The sequence below is a fragment of the Astyanax mexicanus genome, chromosome 16 (assembly GCF_023375975.1).
Source record: "Astyanax mexicanus isolate ESR-SI-001 chromosome 16, AstMex3_surface, whole genome shotgun sequence".
NCBI lineage: Eukaryota > Metazoa > Chordata > Actinopteri > Characiformes > Acestrorhamphidae > Astyanax > Astyanax mexicanus.
Window position 1 is genome coordinate 22,589,686 of NC_064423.1, and position 16,000 is coordinate 22,605,685.

The 16,000-nt window shown below is 38.8% G+C and overlaps 2 protein-coding genes across 2 annotated transcripts in view; both read right to left on the reverse strand.

The window, feature by feature from the left end:
- ell (elongation factor RNA polymerase II) overlaps positions 1-1,107 on the reverse strand; it is a 36,141-nt gene extending 35,034 nt beyond the window's left edge. Inside the window, exon 1 of the mRNA XM_007233262.4 lies at positions 909-1,107. Coding sequence (XP_007233324.3) covers positions 909-1,058 — 150 coding nt within the window. The 5' untranslated portion in view covers positions 1,059-1,107. The remainder of the gene's footprint in view (positions 1-908) is intronic.
- Positions 1,108-2,411: 1,304 nt separating this feature from the next.
- Positions 2,412-15,937, reverse strand: fkbp8 (FKBP prolyl isomerase 8). Its single transcript, XM_049465313.1, has 9 exons — positions 15,805-15,937; positions 13,382-13,663; positions 12,639-12,808; positions 12,468-12,556; positions 11,540-11,760; positions 10,046-10,218; positions 9,811-9,888; positions 6,605-6,742; positions 2,412-3,678 (listed from the first exon to the last, which is right to left on the reverse strand). The coding sequence occupies exons 2-9, from the start codon at positions 13,650-13,652 to the stop codon at positions 3,592-3,594; spliced, it is 1,227 nt and encodes a 408-aa protein (XP_049321270.1). The 5' UTR covers positions 13,653-13,663; positions 15,805-15,937; the 3' UTR covers positions 2,412-3,591.
- Between the last annotated feature and the right edge of the window lie 63 nt (positions 15,938-16,000).

A 16,000-nucleotide genomic window follows, 5' to 3' on the forward strand; every position in this document is an offset into this window, starting at 1 on the left:
AAGTGCTTACTAGTTAAAAGACAATTATAGCTAGCTTAGATAAGCAAGAAACAGGTTGCATGGAAATCAAGGGTGACCTATGACTTAAAACAACAATGTTTATTTTACTCAAACATATACCTATAAATCAGAGAAACTGATTCAGAAACTAAATAAAGTCTCTTTATTTTTTTTCCAGAGCTGTAGTTATATGAACCTAGTCAGCTAAACTAGCCAAGAATCTTACTGACACAGGATCAAAATAAGCCAAGACGGACCAAGTTGTAGCAGCTGCAGTTAACTGTTTAGTTAACTGTTTAACCTAGCTTGCTAGTCAGCTAATTTCTTTCTCAACTTGCTAACTAAATAACTAATTCGCCTCGCTAATGAACTGTTAACTAGCTAGCTTGATAACTGGATAACAAACTAGTTAACTTAGTTAGGTTAACTTAGATGCTAACAAGTAGTTACAGTTTGAATAGAGCTAACCTAGGTTAGCTAACCTAATCTAGTTTAGGTTAGCAGGCTAACATTATTAACGCAGGTTAACGTTAACTTCTTCTAGAAACTGTTTCTCTCTCTCTCTCTCTCTGACTCTCTCCTGCTGTGGTGTTTCCTCGTTTGTCGTTCAGACGCTTTAAAGACTCTGTTTTTTTTAGTAGGTTAGCTAAAGAAACACAAACTGCCCGGCTAGGTTAGCGACTTCCCCGACTTCAGGTTGTAAGGCAGGCTGAATGAACGCGCTGTGGCTGTTCCGAGTCTCTCCTGTCTGTCAGCAGTTATATATGAGGAGGAGAATGAGGTTATAAGAGCTGAGGGAGAAGCGCGGCTAGCTCTCCCCGCTAACTGCAGCAGCACTGTTTACTTTACCCGAGGCAGCAGGTTTATTAAACGGCCGCTGGGATGCGGCTCGGAGCCCGGAGCGTTACCTTGCTGCTCTGGTAGTCTTCAAACGCTCTCAGCGCGCTGTCAGTGAGTTTGACGTGAAAGACGGAGACATTGCTGCCGTTGCTCACTCTCCCGCAGGACAGCCCGTAACACTGCTCCTCCTTCAACGCCGCCATCTTGCTAGCTACCATTCCGACCGCGCTCACGCGCTCCGTCGTCGTCAAAAAAACGGAAAAAAACGCAACGAAAAACCTCCGTTGAGTTTTCGTGAATATTCATGAGGAGCCCGTGACGCGCCGACAGGGGGCGTGGTCTCTGGCTTCTCCCCCCCTCTACAGAGTTGCCAGGTTCGCGGTTTTGCCGCAAACTTATTATAAAACTTCAGTCGCGGGTAAAAATTTAGGGGTGGCGGGGTGCGTTTTTTTTGGGCGACTTTTAAAAAATTATGAGAGGGAGGACAGCGGGAAAAGGGAAGGCAGACCGAGAGAGAATCACAATGTAACGAGAAATAACCAGACGATGGAAAAAAAATGTTTAAGAAATATCACGTATGGCAGCAGTCAAGCACATTAAGAACAATAAAATAGTATAAATAACTCTACAGTAGTAATGTAAAAAAATATTTATATAGAATAATCTATATATGAATAATCCTAACAGAATAAAGTATTATAGATAAATAAATGCACAGAGAATGGATATGAAAGTGAAAAAAATATAAATCCATTAAAAACAATATACTAAGTCGTACATTCATAGTTGTTTTGACATTTGCTTCAAACGTGTGACACTTTTGGGTTAGTTTAAGCTTCTGAAGGGCGGGTTTTAGTCTGACTTTGGGCTGGATATTTTTGTTGGACCTGGCAACCCTGCCCCTGAAGCGCTCTCGCAGATTACTATAAATATACAGAGCGGAACATAGAATTCTTAAAGCGACCTTTTAAAACGAATTTAACAGACATTTTGACCTAAACACACATCCCTGCCGCTTTTTATTCATTAATTATAAAGAGCTAGCACTAAAGACTAAAGACGGACGAACCACGCGGGGCTGGGACGTTTAAAAAACGACGTACGTAAGAAAGAAGAAGGGGGAACAGGAGGCTAGTCATAGCTGCGTCAGAACAGCGTCAGTATTAGCCAACCTATGACCAGGGAATGCCCCATGCATTAGCAATGAGGTTGGACAGTGGAACCATGACAATGAAGGAAAGTAAAGAGGTTTATAACCCTGACCGTCACAGAAACACTGTCCCATATATAATATAAAAAGGTATTCTCCTGGCTCGTTTGATTTTACTTCGTATATTACTATGTCTTGAAATTTGTGTAATAATCTGATCCTGGACAAAAACACAGCACAAGATCAGCTGGTCATCCAGAAAAAAAAACAGCCTTTGTTAACTACTTCGTTAACTAGCTCTTTACCAGCATAGGGTATGCTTTCTGTGGATGACCAGATAGGTTTAAGCTAGATGTTTAGCAGGGATATCATTATAAAACAAGGTGGACATCTTCAATTGTGAAAAAGAAAACACCACCAATAGTGTTTGTAGGTATTTAATCACGTTCACTGTCATTTCTTCCCCATTGACCGCCCACTAAACAAATGAGCAGGTGTTCAAGCAGACCTGAACTTACATGTGCAAAAAAATATTTAAATAAAAATACAAAAAAGGGGAATAGGAATGTGGTTGGGACTTCCAAAACCAATTCTCAAAAACCTCAGCTGAGCAAAATATATTCATTAAAAATAAATATGCTGTACATAAAATGAATGCCTTTAACAAAATTAGATCAAAAGCAAAATAATCAAAAAGGAACAAAAATTGGTCTTGCTGAAACACAAAAGAGAAAAAAAATTAACAGTGTTTGGTCATCAGAAATGAAAACTCTACTGAGGAAAAAAAAAACATACCAAGTAAAAAGTTAATTTTTTTAGGTTTAACACAATCAGCATTTTTTTTACTCTCAAATATCGGGCTCTGCTTAGATTCAAGACTAAATGCTATGGTGACTAAAAGCTAGCAGCGTACACACGCACACTCATACATACACAATATGAGTTGCTGTGGAAATAATGTAAAAGAGTAAGAATGTTAAATGATATGATATTAGATTTAGTACTAGAAATATGTACAACCTTTAACACACACAACCTCACACACAGGGTGTCTTTCACATTAGCAAGTTTCAGAAAGCTTACATCATAAATTCACATAACCTGAACTTAATTGTCAAGTTCAGTCGTCACCCTGCAAATACAAACAGAGCACTGGGCAATTGGCAGCAACAAACAAATGTTACAGCATATTTATTATAGATAGCTGCTGTCATGAAAAAAAAACCTTGTATCTCTAAAATGCCAACATTACAGGAAGCAGAAATCAACTTATATTTCAATGGAAGTCAATGTAAATATATTTTATTCCAAGTCTTTCTGATTCATTTCTATTGGTCCATGTATGATTCACATTTTAAAAAAAGAAAGTGAGCAAAAACTAAGATAAAAGGTTTTTGAGTGACAGTGACGATATCAGAGAGAAAGTGTGTGCATATAAATAGATTTATACAACACTTCTCACTATTTTCCCCATGTTACCTTTCATGCAATGAACAAAAAATATTGACACCATCTGTAGTAAAATATGTTACTGGAATATGATTCAGGTGTGTTTGTATACCTAAAAGTCTATTTTGCACCAGCATCACCATTAACTCCAATTAATTTCTAGCAGCAATCACAACAGACAAGGCTACTCCTCCAATAGCAACAGCTGTAGCACCAAACAGCCACTTCCAGCTGAGACCCTGTAAACAGAAAACAGAGAGAAAATTAATAATTTCACACAAATCAACACACACATTTTTAATTTACATGTTTTTAGTGCAATTCTAATTTACTGCAAAATTAGGTAACAAGAGACTGATCCATGGGCAACTGAAATATACTTTACACTATATTTCCAAATGTTTGTGGACTAGGGCTGGGGCGACGCGTCGACATAATCGACGTCATCGATTACAAAAATACATCGATTTGCATAACGTGCGTCGGCGCGTCGTAAACACGGCGGCGCCTGTGGAGAGCATTAGAGGTTAGATCGGGCCCAAAAATTCCAACTGGCTGTTTTCGGGCTGTTTTAATGAGCGAAATATGATCAGAATTATGTTAATTAACACGGTAACATAGAAGCATAGAACTATTATTTAATTAAAATGATTTTTAAGAACAGCTAAACACAGTTCTGCAAGTCAAACGCGGAGGAGTTCACGTGCAAGAGAGAGAGAGAGAGAGAGAGACACAGAGAGAGAGAGAGAGAGACACAGAGAGAGAGAGAGAGAGAGAGAGAGAGAGAGAGATTTGCGTGTTCTGGTGAGAGCTACTCACAGGTGAAGGTTCTCTTTGATCTCCTCGTGCTCATATTCTAGTCCCATTCATAATTCTGCAGCTCCCTCAATGTTTTCTGCCGTATTTTGCGGCTAGCGCGTGCGCTTACAACTGACACCGCGGACCGCGAGGTGCCGCCGCGTTTGTGCCGAATCCGACTCTCTGCTGAATCTGACTCCCGCTTCGCGGACAGAATCGGCACAACACCCCCGCTGTAGAACTGCGGTAGTGAAAACAGCGCTTATAAATAAATTAGTTTAGTTTCACTTTCAGTTTTCGTTATTTTTTTTTTAAATAAAAATATAATTAAAAAACAGACGCCTACATCTCGGACTATTTTCTGGAGCCCGGGTCGGATTTACGGGCGGGCCTCGGGTCATGTCGGGTTCGGGCAGAGAATCTAAGCTCTAGAGAGCTTGGACTCCGGAGAGCAATCTCCAGCTACAAAAAAACGCCAGCGGGCATCTAAAGTTTGGGAGCATTTCACGCAAAAGGGCAACAATGTGGTCCTCTGCCATACGTGCAAAAGGAGCACTTGAAGCGCAAACATCCAGGAGCACTATGTCAACAGGGTCACACAGTAAGTTACCGTTTACATCAGGGTCTCCGCGGGTGTCCTTAAAAAGACTTAAGGCTGTCTACCAAAGGTTTTAAACCTGCCACAGGCAGAAATTATACATTTTTGGTTTATATTTGTGCATGGCATTTCGCAGTTTCCAGAAACAGTAGCATTATTCATAAGTTCAGGTGTTTAGCTAAGCTAGCTGCCTTAAGTTATTTTAGCTAGCGCCGTCGGCGCTGCGGTGTCACACCGTTTTCTGTCACCGTCGGAATTTTGTGACCAGTGCTCACGGTTATGAGCGTTCATTGGCAAAACGGAAGCTTTCTATACCTACACCTTACCCTCAGCCCTAAACTGAACCGTTTTGGCCAGTCGGGGTAAACATTAGAAACGAACACGTTTCGAATCGGCCAGTGCACCGGTCTGCTGAGAACTACTTGCCAGTGGTCACAAAATCTAGCGGTCACAGAAAACAGTGCAACACACGGTTGTGGTGTATGGGAGCTTATCCATTTTTAGCGTTATAGATCTAAACAACGTGCTGTACATGTAAGTGATTATAAGTGTGGGGTTTGGTTTAGTAGGCTTGTGTTGTTGTTGTTGTTGTTATTATATATAAATATAGTAATTTATCGTTTGCTTTAAAACGTAAAATAATTATTTAAATATGTTTCTCAATGAATAGATTAGTCGACTAATCGAAAAAAATAATCGTTAGAATAATCGTTTAAAAAATAATCGTTAGGGACAGCCCTATTGTGGACGCTTATTGAATTAATTATTAATTGCATTTGGCTAGTTTATAAGTAGCACAGGCTGCTGACACAAATGTGAAAACGCACATACAGAACTTGTCTATTCCCTGTGGAAATGTATTACGAACATCACAGGACTCTCTTGATCAGATAAACATGAACCTATTGGCACCAGTTGGGTGCTAAAGAAGTATAAAGGCCCCATTGCTGAGTTGTGCAGCAGTGAATCCATCATGCTCGGTTAAGTACGCTTTGGGATGAAATGGGAAGTTGGGCTGGGTTGGTGAATGCTATTAAATCCTCACAGCAATTCTTGTGTCCCTATAGTGTGTTGGACATGCTATATCAGAAGATTTTAATTGTTATTATTGAAATAATGACTGCAGTTTTTTGCTTTGTGATAGCTCTAATTGATAATGTTTGCCAATTCATTACTGCCGTTTGTAACAACTGTCCAACTTCAATTGCCTACAAAAACATCTCAACATGTAAAAATACTACATAAACGGCATCATGTTAATTTGACCGGTCAAGACTTAAGAAAACTGCATATAGCTGTGTGACTCAAGTCCAATCAAAGTCCATTGTAAAATTCTGTAATATTACCCTACTTGCCTCTGTTCACATGATTCTTTCAGGGATTGTTTTGTATTTCTCAGCTTGTCCAGAAATGTATGTGTTTCAGGTGAGCATCTAAAAAAAGGGGACAAATGCTAGAACTCACTCAAACACCCTAACATCCCACAGATACACAGCATTTTCTTGATGATATCAGATGATATCAGACTATCTATACCATCAGATAATGCCATGTAAATCACTAATCACTACCGTGTCTCATCATCAGGTTTTAATCAGGTTTTAGAGGTTTTGCCGCCTGTCTGTAAAGTGTTTTCAACTTCTCTGAAAGAACAGAGTAGGAGTGGGCAGAGTAATGGTGGGGGTAGATCAGAGCTGCAGTACATAGACAGTGTTCCTCAATGACTCTCCTAAAGGTATTTATGGGTGCCGATGCCACCCAAGACTCACCCATGAGGATTTGGCCTGGGGTTTCTGTACCGTGTTGATGTCAGGTGGGTTTCCAAGCATCTTTTTATACATAGCCTGCTCAGCACCTTTCTGCTCCGAGTGTTTCTTCACCAGCTTCGACAGTTCTGCATGGATGGTCTGCCCAGGAGGAGAAACAAGTAGAGTTAAAGCGTGTGTGTGTATCAGTGTGTGTGTGTGATTGTGTGTGTCAGTGTGAAGAGGAATGCTGATGTAACTGTTGCTCACACCATGACACCCAGCTCCACACCAGCTCTTGTGAACAGCTCACAACCTGCCTGTTATTGTCAGCGCTGAACAGACTACAATAAGTCTGATTTTCTGGAGAGAGCTCCTTCCTTCACAAGAGCAGCATATGCAAATGAATCACAGGCATCGTTAGCAGTGGATGTGTGAGGGAAATATTTGTGTGGGAATGCAAAGCCAAACATTCCTTCCTAAACCGAACCCTGTTTGTTGTCTTTCCCAGTTGACTGTATGCATAACCCTCAATTTGGCTATGCAAGCACAGCATGGTTCATATGGGAACGTGTTCCCTGAGTGAATAAGTAGAGTATGTGCGCTCAGACACTCCTCTCCAGCTGCTTCCGACATTAACATGAGCCTCGTGCTGCGTGTAGGGTTTCCGAGGTGCCCCATGCTATTTCCAGCTTCCACGCTGCAATCAGATAAACTAAATAAAACAACTGAGTTAAATTCAAACTGGTGCTGGACAATATGGCCAAATTTTTATTTTTATTTTAGTCAATTCAAAACAATTCTGATACAGATATAGACCATTAAAAGTCACAGAATAACTGCCAAGTATGGCCAAACGGGATGTCTGCAACCACAAACATCTGAAACATGATTTTGCCAATTCATCATCAGAAATGTGTTTAAAAATTATGTTTGTTACAGATCTGGAAAAAAAGAGAGCCCTTAAAAATGATGGGTTTCTTTGATTTCACCAAATTGAAAAGCTCTGGAATATAATCAAGAGGATGGATGATCACAAGCCATCAAATCAAGCTGAACTGCTTGAATTTTAGCACCAGGAGTGGCATAAAGTTATCCTAAAGCAGAGTGTAAGACTGGTGGAGGAAAACATGCCATGATGCATGAAAACTGTGATTAAAAACCAGGGTTATATCACCTAATATAGATTTCTGAACTCTTAAAACTTTATGAATATGAATTTGTTATCTAATCATAAATGACAATGCTGTGTGTGTGTGTGTGTGTGGGAGAGAGATAGATAATGAGCGAGTGAATGAGAGAGAGAGAGAGAGAGAGAGAAAAAGCACGGTTGAGAGTCTTCAGCACAGTGATGCTGTTTTGAAAGTTTGGAAGAAAATAGTGGTGGCTCGATAAGTAGTTTGCTGGATAAGTGTTCATGCTAAACACAAACAGCATCAACAGCCCATGCAGCCACGCATACTATCATGAGGGAAATGCAAGATCAAACTTACTTAAGTGTACTTTAAAACATGGAATCATACACGTCTACTAGGGGGTCAAAATGTGCACCTGTTATGCAAGATGCGTACATGTTAGAAGTTCTGAATAGATTTTTGGCATTCAGAATTGACCAGGTCTGAATCGAGATGAATCCAAGTTTGAACATTTCCCCCACCCGTACTCGATATGCTTATTGTAGCATATTATCTACACAATAAGAAAATGTATCATGATACAATAAAATATTGTCATATTACCCAGCCCAGATTCAAACAAAACACACACATCCAGGCATGCTTTGCTGTTAAGCTGTTAATTACAATAATCAAAAACAAATAAGGCACTGAACTGGCAGAACTGAACGCCAGCATTCTGTACTGGTGTGGGAGGCAAATTCCACCAACAGGATATCTGGAATGTAAAGAATTGCATGTTATGTAAGATAAACAGAACACTATTCTTGTCCACTGCCATTAAAGAAAGAGGAGGGGGGGGGGTTACAAACATGATTTAAAGATTGAAGGAATTAATAATATCAATGCATTACTAGTTAACCATCTGTACGAGGCCAGACACAAGAGAGGTGGAGAGTACAGGCGTAGGTGGGTTAGTGGTGACATGCTGTTCGCAGGCACACGGCACTGCACTGAGGCGCTGAGCTGGCCTGCGCTGCGCTGTGCTGCACAGATGGCAGAGAGCAGGGAACCTCATCCCTCTGCCTGTGTAAGCAGAGTAGGGCAACATCGTTTTAGATATGGCAAGTGTATGGAGGGATCTGGCTATTTTCAGCCTCGGGGAGAAATAAGATCCTGGGAGGTGATGAGAGTGCATGCCCGTCTGCTCCTGCACTGGGCTTATTTGGGGGTTTACAGTACCACCTTCTGGTGGCCTAAGAAATCGCACAGTGCTTAGTTTACAGGTCCAGTCTTACTTTCATTCATTCATTCATTCTTTCTCTCTTTTATTTATCTGCTTCTATCTGGTTAGAGCCCTTTGTGGGTCCACAGCCTACCTGGAATCATTATGCACAATGGAGAACTACCAAACATCGTTTATTTGCAGAGCCAGGGAGCCAGCCGTTTTAAGCCTGCAGAACAGTTCCAAGCATTGCCCCAGCTTTAGACAAGCTAACATTAACAGCTAACATTTAATCACAGTGATATGATTAAAAAATAGTATTTTTTTAATATGCTTAAGAAAAGTGATAAAACCCTGAAAGTATACTATTTACGTATTCCTTTACAACACCAAAAACAGTACAGCATGCTGTACTGAGCTCAAAAAAGGTAGGTATATATTTGAGTAAAATGAACATTGTTGTTATATTCTATAAACTACGGAAAACATTTCTCCCAGATTCCAAATAAAAATATTGTCATTTAGAGCATTTATTTGCAGAAAAACAGAAATGGCCAAAATAAAAAATATGCAGATCTTTCAGACAGAAAAAATAAGGCAAAGAAAACAAGTTCATATTCATATAGTTTTAAGAGTTCAGAAATTAATATTTGGTGGAATAACCCTGTTTTTTAATGACAGTTTTCATGCATCTTTGCATGTTCTCCTCCACCAGTTTTACACACCGCTTCTGGATAAGTTTATGCCACTCCTGGTGCAAAATTCATTAAGTCCAGCTTGTTTTGATGGCTGTGATCATCCATCTTCCTCTTGATTATATTATAGAGGTTTTCAATTTGTAAAAATTGTAGAATCAAAGAAACTCATCATTTGTAAGTGTTACAATTTACCTTGTTACTTGGCTCCAACTTCAAAGCCCTTTTTAAAATCCTAATGGCCTCAGCATACTCCCCTTGCAGAGCTAGTACCTGGAAACACAGTGCAAATGTAAGTAAAAATCATTAACTGTTTACAGCTTTAAGATTGTTACACAACTGCTAATGTTTACTGCCAAGAAGCAAAAACAAAATGAAAACATTTCTAATACTAAGGATGTGATTGACAGTAAGTCTACAGGTACAGTACCTTGCCCTGCCGGAACAGAGCTTTGATATTGTCTGGCTGGTGAGCGAGGACAGAGACACATGAGCGCAGCGCAGCTTCATAGTGATCCAGCTTGAGCTGAGCAGCGGCCATGTTGTTTAGACATTTAACCGTCACGTCCAACAAGTCCTCTTCTTCTTGTGGGCTGATGTCCACTGGAAATAAAAATGCAATGATTTAATCTATGTTGACAATAATAAATAAAAAAAAAACAATGTTGTAGATACACTGTCTAAGATCCATAATATTTTACAAACATGCTGTATTTCAGGTGGAAACATGTATGAAGAGACTTGGGATACAGAATTTGTCTTTAACAACACTTCCAAAAAAAAAAAAAAAACACAATGCAGTCACTGATTTCAACACATTAAGAACTTCTGAAATGCACAATACAGATATGATGCCAAGATTCTTGTGCCTAAAGTGTTCCCGCAGTAAAAGATTTGTTTATATTAAAGAGAGGAAGCAAGCTGAATATTTTTATGGATGCTTGATTATTTCTAATAAGTTTAGCTTGTTGATCAGCTTCTCTTTATCCATCACTTAATAGGCACCTTCTTGTGAGCAAAACAACAAGACGTATAGAGCTGAGCCAGCTTCCATCCAATAAAATATTTCTTTAAAATACTGGATTTTTGGCATTTCATAATTTTGTTTTATTTTTAATGTAATGTAAAAATTAATTTTTAAAATGGGATCATCGAGAATATACATTTTTCCTTTAAAAAAGCTGTCAAAAACCTGTGAACTATGTGGCAGTGATTTTCAGTTTCATAAAATCTAAAGTTATGTAAGAACTAAAAATCTAAATCTTAATTAAGAATCACTTGTATATTTGCAAGATTTATTTATTTATTTTTTAACAATATCTCCCAGCCCAAAATGCTGCTCTGGCACGCAGAGGATTTAAACAATGCTCAGAAAATGAACCAGAGTCTGATGGACTAAAAAAAGTGCAAATATGAAAATGCCCTTTCGGGACCCAAGACAAAATCCTAACAGCTTAAACTCTACATAAACAATTCACATAATTCACTGACACAAATTCCCTTGTGTTGGTCAAAGGCATTTAAGAATATATGAGGTTAACAATTAATAAATTCATTGTTAAATAATTTTCTTTTTTTATCAGGCTTTAAAAAAGATTTCAGATATTAATGGCGACATTAAACATCCTGTGATATGACTATTGTGCATGCACACATTGCAATGACAATGCTAAAACCATATATATTGTGAAGCCTTCATTTGCTCCAACTCAGAAGTAAAGGTGAAGGTCTTTCTTTCAAAATCACAAATCACAAAGGACATTTTTACTTCTTTTACAGTCTTAGATTATCACACACATCGGCCATAAACTCAGTATTTCCTCTTTTCTCACACAATAACCCATATTCTATGATCACGGATGGTAAATACATTCTCTATTCTCCATTATAGGTCACAGTGAGTCTTTGTGGGGTTTTTTGTTACCTCTCGAGCTTGCTTCTGTTATCTGCAGAGCAATTCCATAGGAATTGATAGCAAATGCATAGTCGCCACGTTGGTAGTGAACGTTGCCTCGTTCTCGTTTCTTGCTGGCCAGGCTGATCCTCTCAGAGGGAGACAGAAGCTCCAGGTCTGGAGCCTCAGCAGCAGACAGAAGCTGTATTTCTAGGATCAGATCAGCATGAGGGGGCACCGCAGGAGTAGAGCTGCAGGTGAGGAGTGAAGAGCAGGTCATGAGAATACACAAACCAACACACAGCAGGAACTAGAAATGTGTGTTAGTGATGTGTTTTACTTTTTAAAAAATAACTGGAAAGTGGAAAACTATCAGAAAAGGCTTTAGCTTCTAGTGACTAAAGCCCTGTCCCGTTTCAACCCTTGGTCCCACTACTTTGCCCTACCCCTCTGAAGGTCTAGGGGAAGGGTGTCCTAATTCTTGTTAGACTGCAGAGGTTGGGAGGAGTGTTAGGGATACATGACCCTTCAAACTGAGATTTTCCAGAAAAACTTAAAACAGAAGTTTTTGAGGTTTACTGGCAAGATGGCAGCAGAAGCGACCAAAGAAACCCACAAATTTTAGTATTTTCCTAAAAAAAATCATGATAACCACTATATTTTATTTGATATATTTTAACACTATAGTTTAATGTGTAGTTTTAATGTTTTCCATTTTCTTCATAACAACAATAAAAAAACATTAATAGTAGTTTGTCGCAGTAGCTATCTAACTGTCCCTTTCCACCTTAAATAGTGCAACAGACAGTTGAGGTTGCAGCATTTAAGGTGGAAGGAAAACATTTTTATAAAAGCCAATAAAAGCTAACTTCAACTCCCTATCACAGAGGACTTAAGGAATACTGGATTTCTGTGCATCTCTTATTACTTCACATATTGTGTCATGCTTACATCTCACCTCCCCAAAGCTCCATATGCATATTTAGAACCAGCTTCAACCAGGGCCTTTTCACCAATCTCCATCAGCTGTACAGTGAGATCCAGCGCCTGAAAAGAGCAATAAACGCTTACAAAACCAAGCCTAATCATTAAACATCCGCTCTGTATTAAACCACATTAAACCATATACCTGCATGACATCACCATCGCCAAGAGTGAAAGAGATGTTCGACTCCTCCTCCACCGTGGTTCCGTCAGTCAGAGAGGTCTTAAGATTAATAGTGACGATTTGGCCCCTCTGAGGTTTGCTGTCGGGTTCAGATCCAGGCTCTAAAACCTTCTTTCTCAGCTGTCCATTCCCTGCATGCAAATAAATACCCTTAAAATATACTTAAGAGCATTAAAAGTATGTTCAAATTAGGTAAAGAATACTAAAAGTGCATTTTCAATTTAATATACTTAATGAAAATACACATTGAATATACTTTCTCAGTATTTTCATAAAATGTATTTTTAGGCAATATGCTTTTAATTATAATAATTATAATAAAATACATAGTGGCATTAAATACTGCTTAAAGTGCACCTTAGTGTATTTTTCCCAGTAGAATTAAGGTGTACACAATATATGCATCAATACAAAGTACCAAGCAGTACATTTACAATATACTTCAAGTGTATTACAAAAGCAAATAATTAAATCTACCAAATCTCACAAAAGTACAATTTAGCGCTTTTATGTTGTGTTTAAATATAACTTAATTACAACTGAGATACACTTAAGTTGCTATAAGTAGTTCCAAAATAGTACATTTAGTTTGTATTTAAGTACATATTTTAATTTTAAAAAGTATGTACTTTTCCATATTAAGTATACTTTTGTACTTTTATCCATTTCATACATGACCTCAAAACAAAAACAAGTTCTCTTACCCAACACATCCAGCCATTCCTCCGGAGGAAGAGAAGGACTGTTGTCTGTAACGGCTTCTGTTTTAGCTGTCTCTGCCTGGCTGTTCTGTTTCTTTCCTCCTCCTGCATCTTCTAATGGTGGAAGGTCATCATCTACTCCATCATCAACATCTTCCAACATCTCAAAATCTTCTCCGCTGTCTAACAGAGAGGTTCGCCCAGACTTTTTCGTCTTGGAAGAGTCCTGGTTGTCACCGGAGCCATTCACAGGTATGCTGTTTTTGTCTTCCATCTGTTACTGATCTACAACAGTAATGACAAATAAATAAGATGAAAGGTTCAGACCAAATTTGTGTTGCAGATTAGTATTTGATTCTTTAATGGAACAAGAAATCGCTCTATAACAGTAGGTGGTTTTTACCTGTAGGCAACCAATGGTACTTTTAAGAATAAGAGTAAAAATCATTTGAATTAACAAATTATTTGCAAAAATAAAACAATGTATATTTAGTTCATTTTATTTTCCAGCAGGAATTGGCACACTGCCAACAGTACCAATTGGTCTATAATATTCTAATTTCCTGAGACATTGATTTTTGGGTTTTCATTGGCTGTAAGCCAAAATCATCAACGATAAAAGAAATAAATGCTTAAAACAAATCACTCTGTGTGTAATACATCTATATAATGTACGAGTTTTAGTTAACTGCTGAAATTAAGTAACTTTTAAATGATATTCTAATTTTTGGAGTATATACAACCATCACACAAAAATCTTGTATTTTCATGTTATTGTGTTTTTTACTTTTTAGTGAATCTGGCAGTTGTTCTTTGTATTCCATTAGTCTGTTTAACATTTAATGATGAACTGCCCATTAAAAGGAACAAAACTTGTAACAGAAGCTCTTTCCATTGATTGTCATTAAAAGCTAAAGCCTGAAAGACAGTTTGTGTGTGACAGCAGTGGTATCCTTTAGATTAGGATTGGTGCATTCTCTGTAATCTTTGATAGCTAGCTAATGATTAACAGCAGCTTTAAATGGTCTGCTTGCCAACGTCCAAAGGAAGCAAGTGAATGACCTTAAAAAGCTCACAGCATGAGGAACCATTACTGACAACGCTATTATTTAGCTAAGAAAGGGCAGCACATTTCTGCTTATCCTGTTAATATAACCATTGAACACACAAGTATCCAGTAAGCTCACTTAGCACTACATCTCTTTAAAAAAATAAGAGACCACTGCAGTTTCTGAAACAGTTTCTCTGATTTTGCTATTTATAGGTATATGTTTGAGTAAAATTAACATTGTTGTTTTATTCTACAAACATTTCTTCCCAATTACAAATAAAAATATTGTCATTTAGAGCATGTATCTGCAGAAAATGAGAAATGGCGTTTAAGAGTTCTAAAATTAATATCTGGAATAACCCTGTTTTTTGATCACAGTTTTCATGCATCTTGGCATGTTCTCCTCCACCAGTCTTACACACTGCTATTTGATAACTTTACGCCACTCCTGGTGCAAAAATTTAAGCAGTTCAGTTTGGTTTGATGGCTTGTGAACATCCATCTTCCTCTTGCTCATATTCCAGAGGTTTTCAATTTGGTGAAATAAAAAAACCCACATAATTTGAAATTGTCTCTTATTTTATTCCAAAGGTGTATATTAGCAGTTATTTTGCCATTATTTGGCTTTAACAGACTTAATTAACTAGGTTAGCTAGCTTGGTTATCTAGCTAACTGTTGTTTATACAGCTCACATCCATTCAAGCAGCTGGTTAAATTACATTTATACTGGAAAATTCGTTAGTTATTTATCTCTAGCTAACCACCATATCCAGCTACCTAATCACCACAAGGGGGATTGTTATGGTCAATGACATTCACCCAGGCTGTAGAGGGCACAGAGGACAGTAGAATAAAGGCTTGTAGATGATGCACCATCTGTTCCAGCAGCTTCTCTAACACAGGGTCTCTCTCACTGACCGGCCCAGGTTAGATAACTCAGTCACTACAGCTCGCTGTGCAGGTGGCTAACGTGAACGTTAGCTAAGCTAGCTAGCTTAACCGCTGCATTAAACCAACAGCACCAGGGGAATCCCACCTCCACCTCCACCACCACCACCACCTAGTTGCATTAACGCCAGTTAGCCAGCAAGCTAAGAAGTTAACTCCCCGTTTACCCGCAGTCACAGTCTAACAGAACCGCGGCTCAGTAACGCCGTTCTGTGCTCGCTGTGTTTTGGCAGCCCTGAGAAAAGTCTTTCTGGAACTTTCTGTAAAGTTTATGAGCAGCAGTAGCAGTAGCTCTGATGCTACAGCAGCGAGTTACCCTGACCCGAACTTCACCCGAGACTCGCCTGTATTTACATTCAGCGCTTACAGCGCCTCTCTCCTAAACTACTGACCCACACAGAGGTTCAGAGAGCGTGAAGAACTCACCCCAGCCTACAGAAATCCCTGTAAACTAAACCATGAACCAGGAGGAACCACAGCTCCGCCACGACCAGCAACTTTGACAGCAAAACAATCAGTACAGCTTCTTCCAGAACAGGGGCTGTCCTAATCACTTCAAAATAAAAGTCCCCGTTACAAAACGAAGGAAAATACGGAGATTCTACGGATCAAGGTAAACATC

Bases quoted from the DNA above. Each gene is read 5' to 3' on its own strand.
- fkbp8 (XM_049465313.1), bottom strand. From the start codon at position 13,652: ATGGAAGACAAAAACAGCATACCTGTGAATGGCTCCGGTGACAACCAG. The intron at 12,809-13,381 runs GTAAGAGAACTT...ATTTGCATGCAG, and splicing joins GGAATGGCTGGATGTGTTGG to GGAATGGACAGCTGAGAAAG. The intron at 11,761-12,467 runs GTGAGATGTAAG...CCTCACCTGCAG, and splicing joins GCATATGGAGCTTTGGGGAG to CTCTACTCCTGCGGTGCCCC.